Source organism: Dermacentor variabilis, chromosome 6, assembly GCF_050947875.1.
Source record: "Dermacentor variabilis isolate Ectoservices chromosome 6, ASM5094787v1, whole genome shotgun sequence".
Lineage (NCBI taxonomy): Eukaryota > Metazoa > Arthropoda > Arachnida > Ixodida > Ixodidae > Dermacentor > Dermacentor variabilis.
This window is the reverse complement of record NC_134573.1, coordinates 25,915,828-25,928,773: the sequence shown is the minus strand read 5'-3', so window position 1 is coordinate 25,928,773 and position 12,946 is coordinate 25,915,828. Positions and strand designations below refer to the sequence as shown.

Below are 12,946 nucleotides of genomic sequence, written 5' to 3'. Positions count from 1 at the left end.
AACAGAGACCGGAAATTTAGGCAAAATGCCTATTTTTTCCTTATGCCCTCATCATGTTTATTTACCATATAAGCACAGACTACAGGCCTAGAAAAATTTAGTGCTTCTTTTATTGCAACTATAGATGCCTATTTCGATCTTGGTAGCAGTATATGATTTTGAAACTTTAAAAAAGCTCTTTTTCCGTGATTTTTTCTAGCCTTATTTTTTTTACGATGTGCTGGGGAACTTGGCTGCTGGAAACCCGCTGGGGAACCCCCAGCTATAGGGAGCCTATTTATTACCAGAACCTTTGTAAGTATAAACGCTATTATTAACTGCTTTGCAACAGACAAGAGCACCACTGTGATAAGGGCTCAAACTATGCAATGTGACTGACTATACAGTGGAAGGCGACTCGGTGCACTCACTTCCCGTTTTTAGCACCCATGATCAAGAAACTTGAATGCTCGTGAAACTCAAACCAAGAATGTTGGATTTGCTTTGACATTCAAGAAAATCCCCATTTATCCCCAATGGACCTGTTGCAAAAAGAGCTAGCTCAAAACTACAGTCAGTTTTCATACAAAAATCCTGGGCTTTCAGTAGTGAAAGCACTCTCAAAAGTTCTGACCGAAGAACATTCTGAAATTCCAAAGGGCTTTGGATCATCGAACCAAGCACAAATATGAGTCCCTAAATTCAATGGATAAGCGTACCTTTCCTGTGCACAAACCAATATGTAATTAAAAAAAAAGGCGAAACATTAAACCTGAAAATCTTGAGATGGTGTTTGTTGCTGCTTTTATTTTTCTTGTGTCTAGTTACAATAATGTTTAGGTAAACCTAACCAAGGCAACTTGCCTCATTTCAATTTAATGAGAATAGCGTGAATTAAAAAAAAAACAGGTTTAGTAGGCTGTGTTCTTTAGGAAACCATAATTGTTGCTCAGACAGTAGAAATTTATTATTTCTGCTTATACACGACTGAATAAAGGATAATAGTGCCTATATACACCTTATATGACAGCTTTGCACCTGTTATTGCCGCCTAAAACAGCATTTCTAGTGCCTAGACATCAAGACTGCTCACAATCCATTCATAATGGAACTAGACACGTTTATTCCTAAGTTGAGCAGCTAATGTTTAAATATACTCATTTATATATGATAGACTAGTTATTTCCTAAATGGCACTGTCCACGCAACACATGCAACTCGCTTTTTCCCTACTTGGTTCCGCAAGTTGCTGCAAATCAGTGATGAGGGATAGTTCTTTCAGTGTAATAGGCCACCTTCTGCTTTATATGTTATCCTACACAGTCAACAGATGGCGTGACAAGGCCATCCCTCCCCTACTAGCTACCACACTGATGGGCGACCTGGCTGAAGTTCACACCCACTCACTCCTGGGTCTCGCATACCCTGTGGGAGGCAAGCAAACCCGTTACTTTAAAAGAGGCACATAATGACATCATGAATAGAAAGCTTAGCAGTTTAGTCTGCTACTTGAAGCTACTCCGCAATGGCCACAATTGTGTTTCAGCGTTCTCACCCGTCAGGGCCTCCATCTGCTTGAAAGACTCAACCGCCTGAATGGTGTCCGAACACAGGAAGTGCTTATTTCCCTATGCCTCGGAGAACTAGTAAAAAAAAAAAGGGATCTGGTAACATTCAGGAAGGTGGCATTCTCACACTCACTGTCCCAATACTTGACATGTCGGGTACATATGATACACTTAACAAGTTCTACTGTTAACATACCAGAAATAAACACATTTATCCAGCATCTGTGCTAACTACAGCACTGGAATTCATAGTATCTGCAACTCTCAAAATCATTTCTTTTGAAATGTGCGACAGCAGTGCATCACACTATGCGCAAGAAGTTTGTAAACAAACAGGCCATTTTCATAATTCTTACACTTGAACAGAAAAAAAATAGCGAAGGTTTGCCTGCCCATTTAGCAGTTGGCTATGATGTGAAGAATGAGAACGACCTGATGATTTTGAGAGGCAAGCATTACCATATGATACAGTATGCAGTTATACACTGTTTGGTGAATGAGTGCAAAGGTCTCTTTTCTCCCTGAAAACAAACTCAAAAGTTTTTGATAAAACGACCACTTGGAACCCCTTGACTAGCACTGCCAACTGGGCTCCCTTCAGACTGCCGAAACTTTGTGGTCAGAGGAGCCAAGTAAAGTGCAATGAGCTTAACTGAAATGGAACTTCGAATTCTTAGTACTTTAAGAAAAAATATAGGGAAGGCAGAAGAAAAAAATTCAAATGGGCAAAACAATAACAAGATAAAAGTGGGAGCAACGTTCTTACAAGTGGACTTGTCTTTTTCAGGGCGACATATGCTTTCCTTGGCACAGTATAGATAGGTAGGGTTCTTCTAAAGGGGGAGAGGGGCTGAGGCGGGTGGGCGAGGCAACGACAGAGGGTGTTTTAGCGGTGAGCGTCTAGAATTGAAAACAAAGGTGTACTATTCAACGTCGGTGGAAGAATGTGAGGTAGCACCGTGCATCAGCCAGCTATGTTTTTTCGTGGAAGGGGCCTTTTGTGGAAGGGTTTTTCGTGGAGGTCAGTGAACTATGATCTTGTGGCAAAACAAAATAAAAGTGGCATAAAATGGTGCTTGTGGAAAAATACTAAAATGGTACATATATAAAAAAAAGGGAGAGAAAAAGCGAAACACTAAGCAACCCTATGAAAAATAAGTGTGTTGCCTGTAGCTTGAAATTTAGCATAGCGACCCTCTGTTAAGTTACAAGTTATATCTCTGCATTCTAACCCTCGAATGCAGAGATATAACTTGGATCGTGCTTGGACTTAACGAAGTCAGCCCAAAGCAAGAAGCAGACTTCAAAACGGCCAAGTCGGCTTTCGTGTTTCATAGATGCTCAAGCTGACTTTCTTCGTCAAGACTGTGCTTCAATGCAAAAGTAGGTTGCTTGTCTGTGTTCGAGGTTAATAATCAATTTATTAGCATAAAGCACGTTATACAGCAAAAAAGTATGTATCTTTTCAAATTTCAACCAGGGCATAAGTGCTGAAGTAGAGTTTGGGTAAATTTATTCCATCTGGTGACGTCCGCAGCTACGATGGGCAGTGTTGCTTACGGAAAACGCCCGTTACCGGCGGGTTTAAGTGGTCTTCAAGTTTCGGTATTTTGGCGTGCTTTTTGAGTTGCAGGTTACCATTTTTTCAAGTCGGTGCTCTACTTTTACGCGACAGTGTATTTGAGTGCAAGTTAATTTTATAGTCACATTTATTTTGGCTTTAGCTTCTTTTTAACCTATAGGTCTTGTTGCGTGTTTGTATAACTGGCCGTAGAGAAGCGAACAAAGTGATTGGTTGATATAGCGGGCTTCCAACGGCTTTTGTTCTCGATTGCCGCAAGGCGTTTATGCACCGTCTAGGCCGGCAACCGGATGCAAGAGGCCGAGATGAGGCATACGGTCGGTTTCTGAGGGAGCTTGTGATTCCCTTTTCGCCTATAGGCTACTTTTTATGCTCGTGCGCATGTTCTGTATTTGGTGGATGAGTGCGTGACAGTCCGGCATGCTGAGCGTAAATATCGTCGTGAGTGCTAATAACTAGTGATGGCATGTGTAACCATCGGGGATAAAATACGCTTGCAATCAATCTTACCACGACTGCGGAAAGCACACCAGCATCCGGCGCAGGTGCTTCGCAATGAGCAGTCATCTTTCCAACTGCGCGACGCACTGTTGACTGAGGAATGCGGACCAGATGACCGGTGACTGTTTGAAATGTGCCAGCGTCGTAAAACATCAGAGCCATCAGCAACTGCAGCATGGGAGGCACACAGGCTGTCCTCTGTTGTCCCCGCTTTCCCGGATAGGCAACATAGCGAGAAGTTGTCGCATGGCGTTCGTGAATCTGTAGTGACGGAGGAATTGTTCGTCGTCGTACAGCTCCATCAGATTCCCTCGGTCACGTATGGTGGGTCACAGAATTTTTGGCAAGGGATGCACCTCTGAAAGTGCTGTATCCATGGTGTGGCAAGGAAACTCGAAAGAAGCTAACCTCAGCGCGACGTCCGTTCGTGAGGCTGCCATGTTGGAATAACGCACGAAGTCAGTTTCATGCTAGCCTTGAAACTTGAGCGGACTTTGACCCAGCCAAGTCGTTCGCAAGTCATCCGCAAGGTCGAGTACGATCTAAGACGCGCGGCAAAGCTGTCTTTAGACTGCCAGAAGCCAAGTTCGAGCCAAGATAGATCTCTACATTCAGGGGTAAAGCTCCCTTTAAAATCTTTGTGCCTGTTGGTTGGAATGTCCTGGAACTTATGGATGAGGTATGATTCTCTCTATTTTCTGTCTCGCACAGAATGGAAATGTGACTGTAGGATGTTCAGTTTAAGTTCATCAAAGTTGCAACCTGGTTGGTTGAAATGCTTGGCGATGGCTTTCGCAAGCTTTTTAGCTGTGTCCGCGCAATGTCTAACTTGGCGTTCATTGATTGTCCTGTTTCACTGATATACTGTTTCTTACAGAAGGAAGATTCACATGTATATAAATCACATTGGCAGTAGTGCAAGTAAGGTTACTTTTCACTTTGTGTGTAGAATTATTTGGGCGCTTTTAATTTTAATGTCAGTTTGAAGGTACCTGCAGGTTTTGCACCTGGGGCAACAACATGCTTTTATTATTATGGGGAAATGATGTTGGCGGACTTTTGTGTGCACTAACATGTCTTTAAGGTTTCTGCTGGGACAATAGGTCACATTTGGTACCACCAAGAATGCTTTGTTCAAACGCTCATTACTTGACAACATTGGGTGGTGGTTTCGTAGGATGTTTATGTTTGGGAGTACATTAGAATATTTTGTTATATAAAGGCTGGTGGTCTCTCAGCTTCTTGTGTAGGCCGTTTATTAGCTGATTCAGACTGCCTCTCCGACCTTGACGCAATGTCATAAGCTCTGTCCTGAGGAACTTGTAGATAGTTTCCTTCTGCTAGTGTTGCTTTATGGTCATTTAGGTGGTGGATATAATCGTTGTCTTCACAGCAGATTTTGTTATTCGTTTCGCTTTTCCGACAAAAATTCCTTGCTTAGTGTTCTATAAATATTCCTGGCTATGTGTAGGTTTCCGGTAAAGTGTCGTTCTCAGTTTTCCATTTTCTATGTAGACCGTTGTGTCAAGTTGATTTGACTAGGAGTGGTGAGCAGCAAATTTAATACTCGGGCAAAAGCGGTTGAAACGGCAAGTACTTCAAGGAATTTAAGTGTTATCAAGGCCTCGAAGGCGACTTGTATTCGAATGTTTTAAGGACTATTACAAACCATGACCGGACAACCACTAGTTCCTTGCACTGAAACAAGAATGCTGATACACCACATATATTGGAAGGTTTAGCTTCTTTTTAATAAAAGAAAAACCTATTCCTGCATTTACCCACAAAGGTCCAAGTTAATTCTGCTGTATAGAGTTCGCTATCAAAATTGTGGTTTAACAGAAAACTTTATGCAAAACTTGGAGTAGCATTTTTGATAATTCTGGATACTCGCTGCTTTTGAGCACTCTCTCGGTGCAGGTTATATTGGGCTGGTTCAAATTAAGTGCTCGTAAATATTTGTCTGGCTCATTCAGAGTGCTCATAAATATTTGGTTTATTCAGAGCATTGTGATCCAGCTTAGAGCAGCCGGCATGTTCGGCTGGACCAGTCTTTCTCTGGCTCTAATCACAAGAGGAAGCCCTTATCGCTGCAAACTGAGTGGGAGCACAGTGGGAACCAGTTAAATACACCACAAATATCAAATACGAATCAGTCTCTCTGCAAATCAATCGAGAACAGACTATAAAATTGCCAAATATTCAATATTGCTCGAGTACAAACCAACACTTACTAGAGTCTCAAGGAAGAGCGATAGATGCAAGTGATTCCGAATTACATTTTGCTGCAAAATAGCTGTGGTTGTTCTGCAGGGGCCCCGAGTTCCTGAGTAGACCCACGGATTAGACAGCTTCTGCTGAATAATTCACAGTCATTCAACCAGCCCCCTTTCAGGCAGCCTGTGTTATGTCACCTAGATTTATTGCACGGCCAGTCTTGCCTGCATCCCTTTAAAATAATATGTGGTGCTGTAGCATCCCACTCTTCTCCCACAAATACAAGACTCCATGCATGTCTGGCGATGTGTCGTTCTATTCTCTTGTGTGTGTGTCCGTTTATTTGGAGTGTATATTTTATAATGAACAGCTACCAACTAGCCCAACAAGAAATGCTTTTAAGCTGTTCCCCTGTTTCACTCCTGTGATTGTCAAGGAGATAAGTGCAAACAATTTTTTCTCACTACAAGCTCCTCAGGTGTTAGGAAGGTCAATGCAAAGGGTATTACTGACGTGTCAAATAATTTACACAAAGCTCCCTTGTTCACCCAACTACCTCTCCACAAACTTCAGATTTAATTTTCTTTGGACATCAGAAAATATTCAGTATTCTGAAGTAATCCTTCTAAAATATTCATATTTGATCTAGAAATGTCCCTATTCAAAGCTCAGAATAGTATAAGTAATTACACTATTCTAACATTTGATTTTTTTTTTCTGCTGCAGAAGGATTCACTTTTCATGCCTGGAAATGAAAAAAATTAATTTTAGACACCTGAATTTCTTAAAGCCAAATATTCGAACTATCGCAAGCAACTCCCTAAATGGCAAACTTCTCTGGCTATGGTGTTGGGCTGCTGAGCACGAGGTCGCGGGATCGAATCCCGGCCATGACGGCCACACTTGGATGGAGGCGAAATGCGAAAACAACCGTGTACTTACATTTAGGTCAAGTTAAAGAACCCCAGGTGGTCGAAATTTCTAGTCCTCCACTACACTGTGCCTCATAATCAGAAAGTTCTCTTGGCATGTAAACGCCCTATAATTTTTAACTCCCTAAATGGGAAGCTTCAAATCATCCAATAACTATTGTGTGATTATAGATCTAATAGATAAATCTACACCCTTACTGTCTTTTGAAGAGCATGTAAAACAGCTAGTTTTGATGAAATAAATTACCTTTTTTTCTCAAAACTTCCCTATTGGTCATTGTAGACTTCAAACTTCAAGCAAAAGCCCATGGAATCGCATTTGTGTGGCCCTGGATGCCACATTTCATTCTTTCCAATGACGAATTGCAGTCCCCAATAGCAGCAGGGCATATATATCATGTAAAAAATTATGGGGTTTTACGTGCGAAAACCACTTTCCGATTATGAGGCACAGACAAATTTGACTTGCCAGCAAATTCTGCAGAACTTTAAGGTGTGGTAAACTATTCACTATGGGGCAAAATTGCTTTTCTCCGATACGATTTCATAAAACCCTTGCATATTTCGTGTTCTTAAATTGTCACTTCAAGGTTATTTGTCCACGACACCAAATGGAGCTGCAGCTGCACAGAACTCGCGATGGTGGGCTTGCAAACAGTGCAGCTACTTGCATTCCCATGTATGCACTCGCCCTGCAGTTGAACACCCGCAAACAATGCCGTACGCACATGCCACCCCACAAGGAAATGCCGCATTCCAACAAGCAGCTCAATCACACATTCTACATGCGTGTCACAGCACGGTGTTAGAGACGCGGCCAGGCGGGCATTTGGCGAGGAATGAAGCGCTACCAGGCTGCGAACACCCACTCGCGCTGATATATCACGAGCACACACATGTTGACGTTACTTAGCACGGCATGCTTCGCGGCCCTCCGGTGTGCTACTGCTGTAGAAGCTGGGCGTAGCGACAAATGGAAAGCGGCTGATGTCCGTGTAGGCAACCGCATTCCGCAGTGCCAATGGCGGCTCGCGAAACGCATGGCGCGAAAGTGCGCCCAACAGACGTGAAACGCGGGGGGTTTCGCATCTCGGCGAGGGTGTCGCGCTGCGAGGCGGAAAGCAAACCCGCGCGACTCGGTGGAACGCGGCCGCGCCAGCGAAAGTTTGGCCCACAGAGCGACTGGGGCAGCCGAAGGCGCAAAGTGGGACGCCCACAGACACGCAAGGTCGGTGGGCGGGGGGGGGGGGGGGGCGCATATTTTCTTTTTTCTTCGCAGCGGCGGCGATAACGCGCTTCCTCTCAAGTGGGGCGGGCGTTGTCTAATCAAATTTGCGGGAGAGACCACCGCCCACAGCCGAGGCTCGAGAACGTGGCGGCGGGAAACCCTGTCAACCGAAGAATAAACCGATTCGGCGTTTTCTCGCGGTCGGCCAGCTGCGTCGGTGCATCACCGACCACACGGACAGACTCCGTGGACTCGGTGCGTGTCACTGCCTGCACGAAGCGCATGAAACCTCACCAGTCACACTCAGGCGACACGAAAAGGGAGAGACGGGTGTCCCGCTAGAGCAGAGTGACGTCTCGCCCGAAAGCGGGGGTAAAATGCGAGCTCCGAGAGAGCGACGTCCGCGCTGACGCGCCGGGTCACGGAGCGAGAAGCGAGGCAAACGGGGAAATCGACGAAATGCTCGAGGAAAAGTGCCGCCGCTCGCCGAAACGAGGGAGCCGGCTCAACGGGCCGGCACGCGAGAAAGCGGATCGCCAGACGCCGTCTTCTCAGGCAAGCAGTCGCGCAAAGGCCGCCGACTGCCTATCGCGCCTCTGTGAAGGCGCTTAAAAGGCCAGAGAAGCGCCGCACCGACGCTCCAGCCACAGCAGCCAGCGGAAAAACGAAGAGCGGTATAAAGGAAGACAAAAGAAAAACACAGACCGGCGATATTGCTCAAGGACATTTGCCGCCGCGGCACAACCTCCTCAGAGAGGGAAACCAACCAGTCTGCGTACCAAGTTCCGGCATTTTCCGGCTGACTGAAATAGAAAGTATGCCGTGACATACAAACGCAAAATCGTTCGACACGGATTAAACTGCCGGGTTTCGGGCCACATTTTCTACGCGCACCGTGTCACCTGGCGCGCGCGTGCCCTAACCAGGCAGAGCTACGCATTTTCCTTTCTGTACCACGCATGCCAGCCAACACGGGCCCGTCCTGCTCGCAAAACAGGTGTTTCGCCGGGACAACGGAACGTTCGCAGGAAATGCGCCGCGCTGCGGGTGGGCAGACAGGGAATGAAAATGTAAAGGGAAAAAAAAAAAAAAACGGCGGTATCAGTAGTGACACGCGGGCAACGGGAATTTATTAGTGATACGAAGCGACACGACCTCCACATTCCCGTGGCGCCGCGGGTAACAGCCAGAATTCGCGACGTCAACCAAAAGGTGGGCGAGTCAAAACACACTGCCCTGGCGAGAGACACACTTTCGATTACACCCGCGACGCACGGCAGAGAGCCGGCGGCAGCCGAAAAGCTAACCGCGGGCGCACCTCCCACGCCCCGTGTCCGGTGCGTGCGAAAACTGTCGCTAAAAACGTTCGAAGTGAGCCGCCGTATGCCCACCCCATAACGGCGGGACACGGAGCAAGCGCGCCGCGGCCGTTGCTAGGCCTAACGGACAGTTCGCTGCCGCCTGCCTCGGGACGGCGGATGCGGGCGTGTTACCTTGATGATGAGCTCGATCTCCGGTATGTCCTGGATCTCATTGGAGTCTTCGTGATTGTTGTGGTCGTCCGACATCTTGACGGCACGTCCAGAAGGCGATCAGCGTTATCCCAAAGGTGGAACGAAGGAAACAAGAAGGGAGGGGGGAGCACCACAAATAAGCACCGAAGAGCCGCAAAATCCGCCGCCGCCGCACACACTCCACCGTCCGCTAGGCGCGGTAGACAGACACACACGCGAGCGGAAAGGAAAGGCGCAGCCGCCGCCAGACGGGAAGGCGCGCATGCGCGACTTGCTGCTTCGCTTCTTTACCGCTGGGGGATAGTACGGCGCGACGAGTCTGGTGATAAATGCCGCCATGTATACAGGGACCACCCGCCTAGTTCGCTCACTGCCCGGTCTCGTGCTAGCGAGCAACCAGTCAGAAGAGTGCTTTCCCGACACGTGTTGAGCAGCAAGTGAAGCTCAAAAGTGTACTATCTGCGTTTCAAATCAGCCCTGAGTGAACGCAGCATGACGCGCCTATTGTTTGTCCTGCGAGAATTCTAAGGAAAAACTGCTCTGGAATTGGTCAGGGATCGAAACTGAAGCACGAACAAGGTGCTGCACAATTAACAAAAGTTCTTTCGTTTGCGGTATACCAAAGAAAAGAGCCATTCAACTTTGTGAAGGTGGATGCCCAGCGAAGCTGCGTAGCACCAGTGGCGTAGCCAGAAATTTCCTTTGGGGCTCACGTTGCTGCTTGGCCTCCTCCTTACAGAATTTGCCGGGGATCAAATACATGAATAATAACTGCATTGCCATAGCCAAAGATGTTGCAAACGAATTCTTGAACGCTATCCACTGTCCAGACAGAAAAATATGTCTTTTTTCATGAAAATATATTCGGATTTCCCAAAGGTTCTGCCAGAAACAGCTGATATCAATGTTTCCACGCTTTCTTCTTTATAAAGTAAGTAAATAAAATATCACATGACTTTGCAATTATATCAGTTCGAAACCAGCAAAGCAGCTGCTAGTCCTTGTTGCTGATATGAAAAACGTAAAAAGGCCAAAAAATGAACAAGTTGAGAACAAATTTTTTAATGAAACTTTGTCATTCAAGAACTTTGTTTACATTTTTACACATATGAAACGGCCAAAGAAATCTCAATGACGCTGTCCTTCGTTCCAATGTATTGCGCAGGAGCAGCTGTCACCAGCCGTGTATTGTAACTGCACCGAAATTATAGTCGCGACATAGAGCACACCTAAAAAGAAGGAGTTCTGCAAAATATACAAAGTTCACAAATATACAAAGTTCTGCAAAATATACATTAGAAATGCGAAGATACAACGGAATATACAGATACGAAGATACAGCTTGATAAAGGGCAAGAAAGTGCCACCGTAAACAAAGTTCGCTGCATGTATATACAAAACCTCGTAACAAGAATTTAAATATACATATAAGTATCCAATAACTCTACTTATCTAAGCAAAAGTCACTGCATAAAATGAGTCAAACAAGGCAAATAAAAATGTTGCGCAACCACAGATTCATAAAATTGTGTTTGGTGTACCTCCGTCCTTACGCGACTCCTGAATTCCCGGTAAGCGCTGAAAGTGTTTCTTCTTGTCATTTTCTTTTTGTATACATTACTTTAAAAATTTCGCCTAACATATTTCGTGTATCTAATCGCGTTCATGGCCGCATGCGTATGGGTGATCGACTCCGAAATTTACCACGATGTTAGAAACATTGAGGAATACTATGCTGTGCAACCTGACAGCGATCACCAAAACCCGTATACCGCGGATAATTCAAGTATGTTTTCAGGCGCGTAGAATCATCTGGGCTGGAATCCTCCGACATAAGGTGGCCTGACAGTCCGCAGGGTCATTTGACTGAGCTAGCTTGGATGCTCGGTTGACACATTCAGAAGTTCGAATCCTGGCGTTTTTTTCCCCCTGAAGGTGGGAAACTCGACCTCACCTCCCGCAGCACACTACACTCTAAGCTTATGGAGTGTAGCGTCCTCTGCAATAGAGGACTACCAGATAAGAAGCAGTTCAGAGTAGGATTCCTAATCCATTAGGACATAGCGGGCAACATTGACGATTGACACCTTGATTGACACACTGTCGCGCCTGACACCGGCAATAACGCCGAGAGCAAGTGGGGCTATACTAATGCAGGTACAACCAAATTAGGAACACCCACTAAGCTTCAACAAGACATTTACTCACCAGAACAGGAATTGACCTTCCTGGTGCAGTATTCGGCCACTCCCTCCCCAAATGACTCACTCAATTACCAAATGGCACTCAGTCCCCAGCAGCTGCGGAGCACCTGACCAACGCGGCGGTCAAACCCGTAACGCAGCAGATGGTGCTAAGAATCTCTGTACCCGGGCAGGCCGCCAACGGAAATTGACCCTTGTAACGTTTAACACCCGAACCCTCTCGAGTGAAGCTAGCCTAGCCCGACTCTTTGAGGAACTGTCAGGCATTGTTTGGGACATCATTGGCCTTAGTGAGTTAGAAGAACTGGTGAAACTTATACAGTGCTGACAAATGACCACGTCCTTTGCTATAGAGGACTACCAGATAAGAAGCAGTTCAGAGTAGAAATCCTAATCAATTAGGACATAGCGGGCAACATTGACGAATTCTACAGCATTAATGAAAGGGTAGCAGTAGAAGCAATAAAGCTGAATAAGAGGCACAGAACAAAGGTAGGACAAACCTACGCTCCAACCTCCACTCACGACGAAGAAATAGAACAGTTTTATGAAGACGTTGAATTAGCGATGCGACAAGTGCAAACTCAGTATACTGTTGTCATGGGCGCCTTTCTTCGATAGACGCATCGCTGCCCTCATTGAGCCAAACGTTGACGTCGTCTGCATACTCTCTCGTCTTTAGTCCTTCGATCCTTCCTAACTTGCCCGGGAGGTCTTTCATAACTAAATTAAATAGGAAGGGGGATTGGATGGCTCCTTGCGGGGTGCCCCTGTTTCCCGATTTAATCTCTTCCGAGCTGAGGCTCTGCATGTGCAGGGTCGCTGTTCTGTCCTCGAGAAAAGATTTGATCTAGGCGAAGGTCCCCTTCCCTACGTCAAGATCTGGCAGGCCGTCGAGGATGGCCGAGCGGCTGACATTATCAAACGCTTTCTTTAAGTCTATGCCCAATATTGCTCTCGTATCTTTTGTCTTTCGTTTGTCTATAATATCGTGTTGGAGTCTTAGCATGGTATCTTGAGGGCTAAGGCGCGGTCTCAAACTTACCATCTCGTGGGGCCAGATGTTGCTTTCTTCCGCGAATCGAGTTAGTCGCGTCTGAACTACCTTCTCCATTAATTTGCCTAGACACGAGGTCAGTGAAATTGGCCTGAGATTTTCAATACCCGGGATTTTGCCCTTCTTGTGGATTAAAATGATGTTGGCGTGTTTCCAGTCTTTAG

The 12,946-nt window shown here is 45.9% G+C and overlaps 1 protein-coding gene across 1 annotated transcript in view; it reads right to left on the bottom strand.

Annotated features, from left to right (window-relative positions):
* The window catches only part of Clic (chloride intracellular channel protein 5), an 89,908-nt gene extending 80,163 nt beyond the window's left edge, over window positions 1–9,745 (bottom strand). Inside the window, exon 1 of the mRNA XM_075694886.1 lies at window positions 9,501–9,745. Within this exon, the coding sequence (XP_075551001.1) occupies window positions 9,501–9,575 (75 nt within the window). The 5' untranslated portion in view covers window positions 9,576–9,745. The remainder of the gene's footprint in view (window positions 1–9,500) is intronic.
* Between the last annotated feature and the right edge of the window lie 3,201 nt (window positions 9,746–12,946).